The sequence below is a fragment of the Cannabis sativa genome, chromosome 6 (assembly GCF_029168945.1).
Source record: "Cannabis sativa cultivar Pink pepper isolate KNU-18-1 chromosome 6, ASM2916894v1, whole genome shotgun sequence".
In the NCBI taxonomy this organism is placed as follows: domain Eukaryota; kingdom Viridiplantae; phylum Streptophyta; class Magnoliopsida; order Rosales; family Cannabaceae; genus Cannabis; species Cannabis sativa.
This window is the reverse complement of record NC_083606.1, coordinates 65389621-65406525: the sequence shown is the minus strand read 5'-3', so window position 1 is coordinate 65406525 and position 16905 is coordinate 65389621. Positions and strand designations below refer to the sequence as shown.

Genomic DNA, 16905 nt, shown 5'->3' with positions numbered 1-16905 from the left:
TAAATTTTTAATCCGTTTGTTTTATTTTTATTTCTGCTATATTAATTTCAATCTCAAAACTCTCTTTCCTAACTCTTGTCATTAATTTTTGAATAATTGAATAAACATAGTTTTCGTGGGTTCGACCCGTACTTACTTTTATACTGAAATAATTGAAAGTATTAGAATAAAAAAATATAGTAAATTTGATACAGCATACGACACACATCAACGTCGGAGTTGGATGGTGTGAACGCCAGTTTGGGAGATGTGTTTTTTTTTTCTTTGTATTTTTTAGAGAGAAACAAATGTAGAAAAAAAAAATAAGAAGATGAAAATAAAAAGAAAATTCTAAAAATAAAAACAAACCTTGTTCTCGGGGTCGTTAATGGCTTCTCCCTCCTTTTCCTCTTCTTCTTGTTCTTGGTCTCGCGATTAGGGTTGTTAATGGAGGTTTTTCAAATGAAAAAAAATGGGAATAGAGAAGAGAATGGGTCGGGGAAGAAGGAGATTTGGGTTTAAAAGCAAAATCAATATTGTCGAAAGTTCAGAAGAAAAATTACTAATTATTCTAAGAAATTATTACATAAAAAATATAAATTGACACTTTATTTTAAAAAGTTTGTAAGGATAGAGTTGGAGAGACGTATTAAAATAATGAACGGAAGGGAACGGGAAATCACTCCTTAATTATTACCTGTCTCATTTCCATCCCTAGAAGAGATGCCTTATCCAGCCATCCTCAATGCTTATTACAGCTTGGACCTGTAAAGGAAGGAAGCTCACAAAAAGTACAAAAAGTAACCGACACGGTGACAAATATCAATTACAAGATTTCTATCTATTCTATTCTATGCAGTATATACTAAAAAAAATTGTAAAATTGAATTAATAAATATTTATTAATTTCATTAAATTTGTAAATTACATCCATACAAAAAAAAAAAAAAAAGATAAATTGCATAGAATACTACCTATTCCTTACTGACAATCAATCACATATATATTCTCAATATACCTTATATAATAATTATGTGAACTCTAACAACACAAGGAAGCTACTATATTCCTTGAATGATAAATCAGAACTATTCCTCATCTTTAGTGATTATAAATCCCAAAAACCTGAGAAAGAAATTCACCATATATATAAATATATACCGCACTATTCAAAACACGGCCGCGTTTGAGTTTTTTCATTGTGTTATTCCAACTCTTTCTTAAAATAAAGATATAGCACTATACTACTCTTGCTAGTACATACATCATACATGCATATATATAAAGAATTAAAGGTTCAAAAAAAGGCTGCTAATTAAAGCTATAATTATAGGTATATATCTCATATAGTCAGCTCTTCTCCTTGCCGTTGGTTTCAATTCCATGCATCTATTATATATCATTAAAATACCATCATAAAATCATCTCCCTTTTCTCATAATCTTTTAATTGGGTCACCCTCTCAACCAGCTATAGCTAGCTAGATTATACGAATTCACTAATAATACCTTTCCCTTTGGCATATAAAAAGCACTCAAGCCATCGATATGAATATCAACAAGACAACAACAACAACAACAACAACAACAAAAGAACCTCATAGTGCGTGTGAAGAAAATCAACAGCAAAGTTTTTTCAGAGAATTATTGAGTGAATTGTGTTGGCTGTTTAGAAGGGATCAACAGGAAAAAATGGGTTACGGGTCGTCGTATGAGTCTCTCAATTATACTACTAAGCAATATTCATCATCATCATCATCAAATCATCATGTTAGAGGGAATAATAATAATAATAATAATACTAAGAGGGCTGTTCTGTGCGGCGTTACGTATAGTCATAAGCGTAAATTCATGCTCAAAGGAACTGTGAATGATGTGAAGGACATGAGATACTTGTTGATCAATCAGTACCAATATCTTCCTCAAAATATTCGAGTCCTCACAGGTAACTAATCCTTTAATCGTAATTTGCTTATTTATTTATTGAATTATGTATTGTTTTGTTAAAGTTTTATTATTTAACTAATTTAAGTTAAAGATTGACATATGGAGCACACAAATATTTGCAAAATTACAATAGTTTTGATATAATTCGAGTAGATTTTTGATTTTTTTTTTTTTTAAGGGGTGATAGTTCAAAGATAACTAATCCTATTTATTTTTGTTTCAAATTAGTAACTATTATAAAAATTTCAAATTTATCATTTCATCAGTTTAAATTCGATAGATATCTATTATCTATATATCATATATTAAGTACATATCTTTACATGTCCATAGATTAGTTAAATTTGAAAATGTCGATGTGTTTAATCTAGCTTTTCCCTTAACATGTCATTAAAGGAATTTAAAATATTTAGGGCTAGTTTGATACACCTTATTGTATTAAGTTATGCTAGATTGTATTGTATTAGTATTAGTATTATTTAATACAATACTATAATTTGTATTAACTTGTATTAAAAAGTTGTGCAAAGTTATTATATTTTTAATAAACTCGATCCCAACGCAAACTCCAGGTCGGGTCCAGGTCCACAATCTAGGTCACGGTTCATGTCTGGGTTTGGGGTTTGGGGTTCGAGATTCGATTCAGAATTGGGTCCGGGTACAGGTCCCGGGTCTGGGTCTGAATACGAGTCGCGGGTTTGGGGTACAGGGTCCGAGTCCGGGTCTCGGGTTTGGGTCTGGGTCGGGGCTCGGGTACACGTCTCGGGTCCGGGTCAGGATCCGAGTCCCAAGTCGAGGTCAGAGATTAGGGTTGACCGTAGATTCTTTGTAAATATTATAATACAAACTAATACATACTATTTGTTATGTATTAAATAATATAACTTTAATTGTATTAAATTTTTTTATCATAATAATTAATATAATAAATTATTTTATCTAAATATAATATTATTTGTTATTTCATATAATACGATTCTTATAAGATTTATCAAACAAGAGCTCTTAATATTAGTATCACAAGCATGTTTATTAGTGTAATTTAATATAAGTGTTACATAATTAAAATCAATAAATAATATAAAAATCACTATACCTATCTCTAAGTTATCAATTTTTGTAATGTTAGGCAACTTAAATCGAGCTCTAATATTCATAATACTATAAAAAGAGTGTCTCGCTTTAATTAACAAAGATTTAAAAAGTATCTCTTATATTTGTTACTTAAATGCAACCCTTTCTGATTTTTTTTGGTGGTTAATAATTAGTTATATACAAACAAAATTAGTTTGAAAAAATTGTAGATTATAAACTAAATATGAACTGGATATTAGGATAACATATACTGTGTAATATATACCCTATATAATAATAATAATAATAATAATAATAATAATAATAATAATATATGATCAATCTCTTACAAAAAAAAAATTATTTATACTTTTATAATTAATTTTTTATTTATTTTTAAAAATAAAAACAGTATAACTTCAAAATAAAAACAATATAACATCGAAATGAAAATAATTTTTATAAAATGAAAATAATATAATCTCGAAATAAAAACAGCATAACTTTAAAATAAAAATAGCTTGAATAAAAAATGAAAAAATATAAAAAAAAAACTGTAAAAAAAAAATACTATATACATAACAATTTCATAAACAAAAGATTTATATATGGATATAAAGATTCTTGTTGTTGTGTAATTGATAAAAGTATTAAGCTAAATTAAATGTGCAAACTTTTCCGATTCCAATTTACCTTTTTATTTATTCTCTACTCTTTGTGATCACATGCTGTCTACTTTTTATTCTTTTGGTTAATGGTGATTGAGAAACTTAAGTAGTTGCAAAATAAATAAATAAATAAGAGAATAATTAAAATGCAGAACTCTATTGAGACACTTAAAGTATATATTTTTTTTTTTTGTATATATAACAAATTATATTGTGATCATATAATTTTGAAAAAGTTTTAATAATTTGTTCCACACTCACATGTCTAGTTTTGTATGTTGAATGACAAAATTTATGGGGTTCTATTTTAAAAATGTAATGAGTAAAATTAAGAGAAATTTACATCAAGTGACGTAAATTTCATTTTAATTATAAAATTCTGCTCGGATATTTAATTATGCAAAATACCGTTGGTTTTAATAGTAATACCGCCCATTTTCATATTAAAATACCGCTGGTCCTTCTTCCTCTGACAAACAATTTTTTTTTGTCCTTTTATTATTTTGCTTTGTTTTTCTTAAATAGCAGAGGTACGGATCCAATTATTTGACAGCTATTTTTTTTTTTCTTTTTTGTCTTTTTATTTTATAATATTATAAAAAACTTTTTTTTTTAAGTTTTAAATTTTTTTCCGGCCATATTAATAATTATTTAGGTTTAAAAATTATACTATTGTGATTTACTCTTCAAAATGATCATTTTAATATAGTAAGAAGCAAATATTTTTTTACCTTCACCAATAAAGATGATAAAAAATATATGTAACTTTTTAATTTTTTTTTATATTTGATTAACCACATATGTTATATGAGAATAATTAAAGAAATGGTCAAAGTTTAAATTTTACTTAAATTTAATAAACTAACCAATTTCACGAGCTACTAAAAGTTAACATATTGTATTTTTTCTAAGTTTGTGTTATAGAAAAATTTCAATAAATTTTTAAAGTAATTTATAAAGGATACCAAATAGTATTTAATTATTATTATACTAATTTTGTTGATAAAGTTAAAAGGTAACACTTACATATAAATATATATGTGATTATTACTTAATAGTAACTTTTTTATGTAATTATAATTATTAATTTCTTAAATATACTTACAATTAACGTGAAAATTTACTTAAAAAAAGTAATCTAGATACTGTTAAATAAGTAATGGATGAGTTACTAAATCATATATATATATATAGAATAAGTCTATTTAATAGAGTTATTCAGGTAAAAAAAAGTAGAATTGTTTTAAGATATTTTTTAAAAAACGATAAAGTAACTAAATAGTATTTTAAACATTATACCATTAGTTATATTATGAAAATTATTATACTTATAGTTGCACTCATAAGTTATGTAGTAAATATTTATACTTTATTGTATCTCATTAAATTCTCAAATATGTTTCGAAAGTAATGAAAATGTTGATACAAATATAAAAAATAACATAGAATTATCTTAAATAACAAAATATTGTTACTTAAAATAAAGTTTTAATAATGTAATTAATTTTGTGATATTTAGGATACTATTTAGTTTCTTTAGGTAATGAACTATATATGAGATAATATTATCATAAAGTTACACTTAGAAAAACTAATTAATATCTTAGTGTCTTACTTTTTAACTACACATAGTAACTTTTAAATATAAAATAAATAAAAGATTATTATGAAATATTGAATGTTGTTTGAGTTTAAGATTGAGTTAATTGTTATTTTTTTTTTGAATAAAATAAAATAAAATATGTAAAAGAAACTTAAAAATTACTTTTAATTCTAAGTATTTTATTGTAAGGGTGAAAAAATATATATTTATCACATGTATTTAAATAATCACCTTAAAAAGTAGGTTGAGTTGGTACCAATCTTGAGTTAAAACAGTTAATGATGAAGCTAAGTTCTTCTTTTACACAATTATCAAAGAGAAAGACACAGATGTAGACAAAAATAATAAATAATAAAAAAAACAAAAAGCTGCCATGCAAATGCAATAAAGATAGAGAAAGGAAAAAAAGTGCTAAGTGCGGACTTAAGAAAATGAAAAGGAAAGAGGTGATATTATTTTGTACGGTACCGTATGAGACTGATTAAAATATCTAATTGTGTAATTTTTTTATAATTTAGGTATATTATTGAAAAACCCCCTAAAATTAATAATGAGTAAAGCTGTTTATGTTGTTATATATAGCTAAATATTTTTTCATTTAATCGTGTGGAACAATATTTTTTAATATGTGGCAAGCAATTATTATTTTGAACTTAAATTTGAAAAGTAGATTTCTTTAAATTTTATAGAAAATAATTTACTATGATTAATAAACATATTGTTATCTTTTTAAAAAGAACATTAATAAATAATAATAATAGATATTGTTATAAAAATAAATTGAGAAAAAGAATATCAGAATTACTTTCATTAAGGTGGTACCTCACCGGGAGCACTATCGAAATTACAAGATATGTATATCACTTTTTGGTTTTTTTTTTAAAAAAAAAAAATAAATAAAGAACAATTTTGAATTTCTCTTGGCAAATTAAGATTCCAATTAAAGTTATAAAAGGTAACGAATTATAAAAATTGTTAGTTAATTAATTATACTATGTGTATTTATACATTGATTATTAATTAATTAAATGATGGGATTAATTACATGGATGCAGAATATGAAAATAATAAAGAATTTAAGCCAACTAAGAGTAACATTGAATACTGGTTAAAATGGTTGGTTAAGGACTGCAAGGCAGGAGACTCTTTAGTGTTCTACTTCTCAGGACATGGTTTACGACAGCCCGATTTCAAAGGCGACGAACTCGATGGCTTCGATGAGACCATTTGTCCTGTTGATTTTGTGGAGAATGGAATGATCTTCGACAATGATATCAACACCATGATTGTAAGGCCTCTCCCCACTGGTGTCAAGCTTCATGCCATTGTTGATGCTTGTCATAGTGGAACTATTCTTGATCTACAATATGTCTATGATATCAAAAAGTAAGTCTTATTGTAGACTTAATTTATTATGATATATATCTTTTATATATTATTATAATTTGTAGACTAATTATTTTTTAATTTGTAATATTATATAGGAAGAATTGGGAAGATCATACTCCTCCATCAAAAGCATTGAAATGTACAAATGGTGGATGGGCTCTTTGCCTTAGTGCTTGTGAAGATCATCAATTGGCTGCTGATACTACTGTAAGGGATTCTATCTAATTAATAATTATATTCATTTAATATCAGCTGTTTAATTAATTAAGATTTTAACTAAAGAGAAGGAGAGTATCGGGTTCCTCATAAAGTTTTTAGTATATGAATATAATAGGTTTTAGAATAATTAAATAGATGATGCTCTTCGAATATTTTTTATGGTTTTTTAAATTTTCCTTGAATTAGTACTATCAAATTAATGCGTCTTTCAGTCTAAAAGAGTTATAAGCATTACTATTAGTCATTTTATGGTGTCATTAGCTTTTTTTTATTAATTTTTTTTTATTTTTATGCTTTAAAACAGTTTATTTTTATTTTACGGAATTTCACACAGAAATTCTAATAGCAACTAACGGAGCAACCTAAATCGCAACTAAAATTCGTATGACAACTACCGGAAAAAACCGAAACTGTAAATTTGAAAATAAAAATAAAAAATAATATATAAGGAATTCCCCTATTTTATATTACCTGATATTAATTTACATTAATAATGATATTTTAATTTTGGCTAATTAGTATTTTTTTTCCCAAACTTTGATATATATCAAATCATGCCCCCTAAATTTTTTGGGCCGTTAAAAATTCCCCTGAATTATTGAGATTGTTAAATTTAAGAACTTTTGTCTAATTTCATTCAATTTTATTGTTTCAGTGATTGTTTATGTACTAAATCATGCTCCCCAGACTTTGATATCTACCAAATCATGTCTTTCAAACTTTAATATGTACTAAATCATGTCTCCTGAACTTTTATCCATGTTAGAACTTTTTACTAAAATTAGATAAAAGTTCTTAAATTTAACAATCTTAATAGTTCAGAATTTTTAACAGCCAAAAAAGTTCAAGAGGCATGATTTAGTACATGTCAAATTTCGAAAAAAAAATTGCTAATTAGCCTTTAATTTTTGTGGTACTTAGCAGTACCATTAGGTGCCCTCGGCATTATGAGGAAAAAACACACACGTAATTATTTCACACCTCCAAAATATCATTATATATATATTTCCATGTTATGGTTAGGGAAGTTATTATATCCAACTTCTATCTCATTGAGAAAAAAACAAAGATTAATTAATTCATAGTTTGTGTAGCTGTTTTGTACTAGTACGTGGTAATAATTAATAATTAAGAAAATTTAGATTTAATTATTATATAATTTGCAGGCTTTCACTGGGAAGACAATGAATGGTGCCACAACATACGTGTTAATAGATATACTTAAGAGAAATCGTGATACTGACATAACATATGGAGATCTATTGGATACCTTGTCTGACATCTTCGAACGAAGTTTAGCTGACCAAGTCAAATGCTTTAATTCCAGAAGATTAGCAAGACTTTTCGGCAATAAAATTAATCAGGTAGTTAATTTCTTATTAAATTTTTATTATCATTAATTATATGTATATATATATGTTTCATTACACGCAATATCTATATTTTTCTCAGTAATTTACATGACTGTAAGAAAAGTAAATATGGTTTAGCTCTAATTTCAATTACGAGAACAATTAGAAACAAAACTACTATATTGATGTTAATAACTGTATGGATATAATTCATTCAAATATGTTCTGTATTAATTTATGATTTTTTTTTTTGAAAGAATATTAAGTCTTATGGTTATATATTGCAGAAGCCTTTGCTATCATCTTCAAAAAGGTTTGACATTTACCAAACAAAATTTTCCCTATAATGGTGGATTTCTGCTAAAGGCCATGGATATGCATAACAATAACACTTTTTTTCGTTACTAGTTTTTGTACGAAACCTTGTCGTGGTATACTTAATTGGAAAGATGCCATTGCCAATAATTAAGGTAATTTATAGATAAACTACATATAGTATATATACACAGTACAAATAGTTATGTACTTTATTTACTTCTATCCTCTATATATAATTGAAATAAGGAAATAATATATGTGTAATATAGTTGGGTTTCATGTAACTCTGATGTGTACTTATATAAATGAAATAAAATTTGTTTTCGGTTTTTGTGGAAAGAAAATTTTCTCTCCTTGAATTGGTGCCCTTCCTCATCTGGCACTAATTATTTTAGGACACATTATTTAACATATACATCTATATATATCTATATCTATATATATACTAGTAAAAAGATACGTGCGACGCATGTATACTAAATTTTATGCTAGTTTTTTTCTATATTATTTGAAACTGATACAAATAAAAATTAAAGAAAAAATATTATTACTTATTAGGTGAAATTATTATTATTATGTGTATAGCAAGAAATCTTATAATCTTAACTTTAATCAAATAGGATTCTAGATATATGAACAATAAGTAATCACGTAAAAATAAAAAATAATTATTTGAATAAAGAATTCAATATATACACAGTTATATGTATGAATCTCATTAATCAAAAATAATTATTCAATATATGAACAATAATTTGTCATGCTATATGTTTTCCAATAAAGAAATCCACCTCTCAAAAATAAATAATACATGTAATACAGATCTTTGTAATAGAGTACCTAAAAGAAACAAAACTTCAATTACCATAATCGGAAAAGGTTTAAGTGAATTAAATAATGACTAAGAAGATCTAAATTACAAAATGAAAATAACATGTCTATATATGAGTATGATTTTTTTGGTATATGAGCATGATTGATATAAGAGAAAATAGATAAACCTATAAACATATAAATATACTTAATATTAATTTTGTCAAAGAAACAATTCAATTATAAATAATTCTAAATATCAGCTTGACAATTTCAACATACTAATTACTTATTAAATAACGATAATGTATACATCATGTTAATCCCATTAATCAATATATAAACAATAATTTGAATTAATTTTATAATCTTAACTTTAATCAAATAGGATTTATAAAAGAGGCATAAATAATCAAATAGGGTTAGAAATACGGTAATTAAAGAAAATCTATAACCCTATTTTTTTGGATTTAATGGGATTTATTTTATTTTTATTTTATTATATATAAATAAAAAGTGACCCATGAATTTCTCATAAATCATTTTATTTTTAATATAAATAAAAAGTCACCCATAAATTTCTCGTAAACCAATAATTCTGTTATATAGGCACACTTTATATTGAATAGATAAAGGAGAAGTATATGAGGCAGTGATGTGACACTCTATAATCTCTCTAATGAGTGTTATATGCTCTCTCCTTAATTCTCTCTTTTCTTTAATTTTTTATTAGTTTCATAATATTAATTAATATAAAATATATTTGTTCACTCTTGAATTCACTTATTTTTTTTTATTTTATTTTTCAAAAAAATGATAACTCTAAAAAAGTAATATTTTATTTATTAACTTTTTAAACTCATCATTTACGTTTAAGTCTTTTTTGAAATTATTTTTCAATTAAATATTATTAATTCTTTTATATTTGTATCAAAGTAAGATACATTAGTTTTTTCTACAAGTTTTAAATTAAAAGAGTTTGGTGCATTTTGATTTATTAATGCCATATCTTTCCTGTTTTTTAAATCTTAATTTTTTTTTTTATTATCTACTATCATATATTTTATATTATTATGATATTGTATAATACTAATATGAATTTAAAAATTAATTGGTGCAAGGATGGTTTCCTAATAGCAGACTCAAACAATAAAAATAGAATTATTTTTACATTTTATATGTTACATGTACACAAATTTCATTCTAATTTTTTACTATCAATGTTCATTCTCAAATATAAATTTTTACTTAAAACATAAATTTTTCAATAAATATAAATTTTTCTTATAAATAATTTTAATATTTTGATTAAATACAATCTTGATATATTGATCAAAATACAATATTCAAAACATTCTAAAATCGTTATATAACTTAATTATCACTACACAAAAAACAACCGCACGCGAAGCGCGGTTTGTTTTCTAATTTCTAATAAAAGACAAGATTTATAGTCGTCAAAAATAATACATCATCCTAAAATATTTTTTTATTATTTTTTCTCAAATTTGGTATAATATTTTACAAAAAGTACTCTAATGATTGACAATTTTAAAAGCTACCCACTATAATCTCACATATATCATATTTTAAATATTAAATTATTAATAAAGTTTTTTAGTAAAAATAACTTCTTTTTTTCTGAAAAAACCAAGAAAAACGAAAAACTGTTATAAAATAATATAAAATAATATAAAGTAGATGAGAAGAAAGAAGAAGAAGATGAAGAGAGAAAGAGAAAGTGAATGAGAATTTCTGAGTTGTTTATTCCAATGGGGTGAACCCCTATTTATACAAATACAAGAGTGAAATATTAAGAAACTAAGAAAAAGGGAAACTAAGAAAAAGAGGAATATTGATTACAATTAATGGTAATAAATCAAAGATTTGGGCATCCACATAATTATTAATATTTATAACACTCCCCCTTGGATGTCCATAATAACTGCCTTATTAAAAATCTTGCTGAAAACTTGATCAAAGAAAAAGAGTATAGTGTAAACTAACTCCCCCTCATTTAGGCATTTGTGGAGATCTTCTAATCGACAAATTTCGATCTTGTCTGCCGTCTTCTCAAATGTTGATGTTGGTAATAACTTTGTGAATAAGTTTGCAAGATTGACACTTGATTGAATATATTGAACACCAATATGCATTTTCTTGAAGCGTATAAAGAAGAATTTCGTGAAATGTGTTCTAACTCTATCTCCTTCAATGTACCTCCTTTTAGTTGAGCGATGCAAGCAATATTATCCATAGAGAATTGCTTGGGTTGATACTTCTTTATTGAGTGCAATCTATATGTTTCCCGAATATGCTATGTCAATGATCTCACTCACACACATTTTCTACTTGCTTCATAAAATGCAAGTATGTTAACATGATTTACAGTTGCCTCGTTAAAAACCTTGCCAGAAAAACCCAGTGGGACAAAATCTGAGCTAAGGAAAAAAAGTACAATATATATTTCATATTCATAACTATTTGCAAGTTGCCTCGTTAAAAACCTTGCCAAGAAAACCCAGTGGGACAAAACCTGAGCTAAGGGAAAAAAGAGTGCAACATGAATATGTCTCCCCCTCATGCACATATGATCCATAATTCTTTTGGTGATAATAGATCTCATAAGATTATTGTTATCACTTTTAAAATATTACCATATATAATCTTTGATCATATATTTTCTATAACTCTTCCAGAGTATGTATGGACTTCTTATAAATGAGGGGTTCGTGGAACATTAATCTTTATCCAACTAATTGTATCATTCATGTGTGTACACAACTTTGTTCATACTAAAATTTAAAATTTCAAGTAGATATGAACATAACACATTAATGGTACTATAAATTTTCATTTGTGACAATGATGGTACTCCAAGACCATATATTTGTTCCATCTTGTTGTATGATCTTAATAAATGATCATATATCTATAATTCTTGATACATATGAAGTACTTCAGGACTTCAATACCAATGAACAAACTTTATACATTAATATTTCTCGAAATACAAAAGAAATAAAAGTTTGTTCTTCAATTAATCAAAAACTCTTCAAGAGTCTATCACAACGTGTATTTATACTGCATAGACAACCATACATATTTTTCAAACGATAATTTGCTTACATGTCTTTATTTCATACAAAGATCTTTGTCATATAGTGCGCGCGACTTAGAATTTATATCACTTAAGACATGTATTAAATTCTTTTAGAATTTTTAGATAAGGCTTATTTCAAATTCTCACTATATTAGGAGCTCCAAATGAATAATCTTTTGTTGCAACATTTATGTGACGCTTATAAATCCTCATAAAATATTTTCCAAGCTATAATCAAATCATGATTATATTTTCTCAATATTTAAGCCTTACTTCAATCAATCTCATGTCTATGCAAACTTTGTACAACAATTCATTATGTACAAATACATATATGCAAAGTTCTCATTAGAAATATTTATTCGCACACCCTACAGGTCTTACTTCACTTTATGTGAGTAAATTTGCCTGGACTGCGTCATAATATTTTGGCCAAAAACAAAATGTATGTCGATGATTCTCGACAAATCTAATACAATGATCCTTGCTATCTCATGTTAGTTTATTGCATATGCACACATTCAATATTTATTGTCGACAAAAATTTCAATAAATGATAATTTCCTCCCATATTGACATAACTTTTAGAGATCTCTTTAAATTACATATTTTTCAAATATGTTTATCATTTATAGGTACCTATATAGAATCACTTCAGGGATTCAATTATGATTAGAAGTGTTATGTCTAACTTCTTTTGGGAGTCTCTTCAAGTACCGTTTTCATCACGGTTATCATTTTAATACTTTATAACATTAAGGTATCTCCATGAGTACCTCTAGATTTAACAATTTCAGGGCAAATCAAATGAACATTTACTAATAATTTCTATATTGTTCATTTACGCTTCAGGCGTTTTCAACTCATTCTAACTCAACTTTGAATAATATTGATTTGCAGTTGGTATATATCATTTTGAACTATATTGTTCTTATATACTTTGTGCAAGGATCATTTTTCAAAAATTATCATCGATCCCAACTGCTTCTCTCCCCCTGATCGAGAGAATTTTTAAAAATTGTGATATCTAATAATATTAATATACCTGTAGGGATTTCAATATATCACAATGAATCAATATTTATTTAAACTCATATATACTATATGACATTGAACTTCAGGTTCAATAAACTTCAGTTTCAAGTTCAATCCTTATGAACTTAATTCATTTCTAAGAATGAGTCATACGTGTATAATTAGAAATACATAAATTTACACATTTTGTAAATGTATGATCATATAATCTTATCACATCGATAAGAAACTATGCAATAAAAATCTAACAATGGCTCAAGATTGTTAAAGAAATATAATTTAAATATTTTCTATGTGCAAATATATGCACATTCTTCTTTTGAGCCTTATAAATTAACAATAAGAAGAATCTTCTGGTTCTTCAACAAAATTTAGTCAAATTCTTTGACAATTTATTGCATATGATTGATCATGTCAAAAAATTCAATTCATGAACTTCAGGTTCACTATAATTTGTATTTCAATGAAACTTTCAAAAGGTAATGTAAATTCATTACAACATAATCATTACAAGTTTTTTTTTATATACACGAATAATATAATCATATTATTCTTTAAAACATATACACTCTTCAGGAGTCACTACTATGTTTATCAAACTTTATATTTCTTCAGGAATCACTATCATCAATTCAATGATGTGTATAATTTAAAAGATACATGACAACTTCATCATGTTATTGTAATGGTCAAATAGATATAACCATAATATATCATTCATTTTTCCTGGTATCTTTTTAACAAGTCGTCTAATTTATTAATAGACTATTCATCAGTCTAATTATCATGACTTGATATATTACATATTTAAATGTACAACCAGTACATATAATAAGTTATTTCTTATCACTTTTATAACTAGATAAAAGTTATACATCTAGGTACATACAAATATATTTTACTACTCCAAGTAGCAATTGTATGTAAGACTTCTTCAGGAAGCTTTTCAAATAATCATTTTGTGATTCTTTATCACTTTGATTATATTGGATTACTAACAAATATTAGTAAGTTATATATTCACTTCTGGGAATATGCAAACTGAATTATATAGTAACTATATATATACATATCATGTACCAACAATAGTTTGAAACTATTGATTTCAAGAAATAATAAAATATGTATATATTAATTTACTTTTGGCATTGCCAATATATGTGAAATCTATATTCTTTGAAATAGAATTTCATGTCTATTTATTCTCTTTAGGGAATGATATTTAAATATTTCAAATGTACAATAAGTTTGTACAATTCACATTCTATTCAATAATCAAATATACTTTTATCTTGATTATAAGTGTGTCCGTACTACAGGTACGCGACTACTATTATTCAATTCCACACATGATATATAGATTTTATACACTTTAATTGTGTGTGGTATCTCATCTTTTGGTTGTTTCCACTTTCTTCTGGAAAAATTTGAGTAAATAATGCCATCGATTGTTTAAAATCATTACATTCACTTCGGGGAATGATGTTGAACAAGTAGAACATTATTATAAATTTCTTAAAAATTTATTACTTGTTCATATATAAAAAGAAATTACTCAGCAATTTCTTTAACAATATTTCAAATATATGAATACAATTTTTTGCATAATCTCCAAGATGTATGCAAAATTTGATCTTTAATATATGTCACATGCAATAATTTCCAACATTGCAAGTCATAACAATGTATAGTTACATGACTAATACAAACAATCTTTAAAAGTAGTTGAATTCAATTCGTATCATTCTCTGCAGGGAATGATGAACAATAAATACATGTCTCATGTATTTAAATAACATTAGTCATGCTCACTGTTATTCTTATACTTTGATGTTTCAATGCAATTTTCTTAACATTCTTTTTAGGTATTCAAAACCATCTATAAAATTGCATTAATAATAATCATTTTTAATGATTCTTTAGTTGTATTCACATAAATACAATCATTTTTTTTTTGACAAATATAAAACATTTACTTCAGGAAATGTTTGTCAAAATCTATATTGATATTAGATTACTTTTCATTGTCCTCAAAGAATACAAGAACATATATATATAAATATGTATTCATCTCTTTCATTATATATCCATCAACTATATAATGAATATTACGTTTGCATAATCTTCAGGATATATGCAAGATTTTATTGAGGACGCATAATCATCAGGATATATGCAATATTTTATCGAGGATGCATAATCTTCAGGATATATGCAAAATTTTTTTTTTCGATGATGCATAATCTTCAGGATATATGCAATATTTTTATCGATGATGCATAATCTTTAGGATATATGCAATATTTTATCGATGATACATAATCTTCTGGATATATGTATAATTTATATAGATTTTCTCTATCATATCATAGACACACATATGTTGTAAATATTATGAATGATAAGAACACAATATATATATATATATATGAAATCAATAATAAATATATAAAAATATATACATACATATATAATATATAGATATATAGATAAAAATAAAAAAAGAAACCAAATGATTCTTGAAATTGTTTCAGTCAGAGGAGTATATATATAAATATATATTTAGTGTATTTTGACTTTGAAACAATTCAAGAACTTTAACAAGATACTTACATTGGGACTTGGGCAGAGACTCATGCTTGAAGCTTGGGCAGAGACTCGTGCTGATAACGTGTTATAAAATAATATAAAATAATATAAAGTAGATGAGAAGAAAGAAGAAGAAGATGAAGAGAGAAAGAGAAAGTGAATGAGAATTTCTGAGTTGTTTATTCCAATGGGGTGAACCCCTATTTATACAAATACAAGAGTGAAATATTAAGAAACTAAGAAAAAGGGAAACTAAGAAAAAGAGGAATATTGATTACAATTAATGGTAATAAATCAAAGATTTGGGCATCCACATAATTATTAATATTTATAACAAAAACAAAATAATATGATCTATTTTGAGCAAAACTCAGCATTTATTGTTGAATCATATTGTACATTAAAGATGATCAAATTAATTGGTTTAGAGTTTTTAACAAGGTTCTCAATCCTCTCTCCTCATTAATATTACTGCTCTCTCCATTATTTATTGTACACGTGTATTAATAATTAGTTTAAAATTTGTATGTCTGAAATTTTAAGTTAAAAATCTTATTATTTTGGCAACAATCGACTGTATTAAAAATTCTACATGCAAATTAACTTTTTTTTTTATAGAAGAAAACCCTTAATATAGTAAAAGAAGATTTAATGTTTTTTACAGTTGATGTAAAAAAAATTATTGGTTTTTTTTTTTATTTATTTAAGTAAATATATGTATATAAAACACTTCTTAACGGGTAATAACCATCGATTGGTATTAAAAAATGGATGATGTGGTAATATGTTGACTTCCTATAGCAGGTTACCAATAAGT

General features: G+C 25.4%; 1 protein-coding gene across 1 annotated transcript; it reads left to right on the top strand.

Moving 5' to 3' along the window:
* The first annotated feature begins 1037 nt into the window (after positions 1–1037).
* LOC115724527 (metacaspase-1) lies at positions 1038–8892 on the top strand. Its single transcript, XM_061117434.1, has 5 exons — positions 1038–1923; positions 6326–6656; positions 6755–6866; positions 8045–8242; positions 8518–8892. Exons 1-5 carry the CDS (start codon positions 1527–1529, stop codon positions 8575–8577), a joined length of 1098 nt encoding a protein of 365 aa, XP_060973417.1. The 5' UTR covers positions 1038–1526; the 3' UTR covers positions 8578–8892.
* Positions 8893–16905: the final 8013 nt, after the last annotated feature.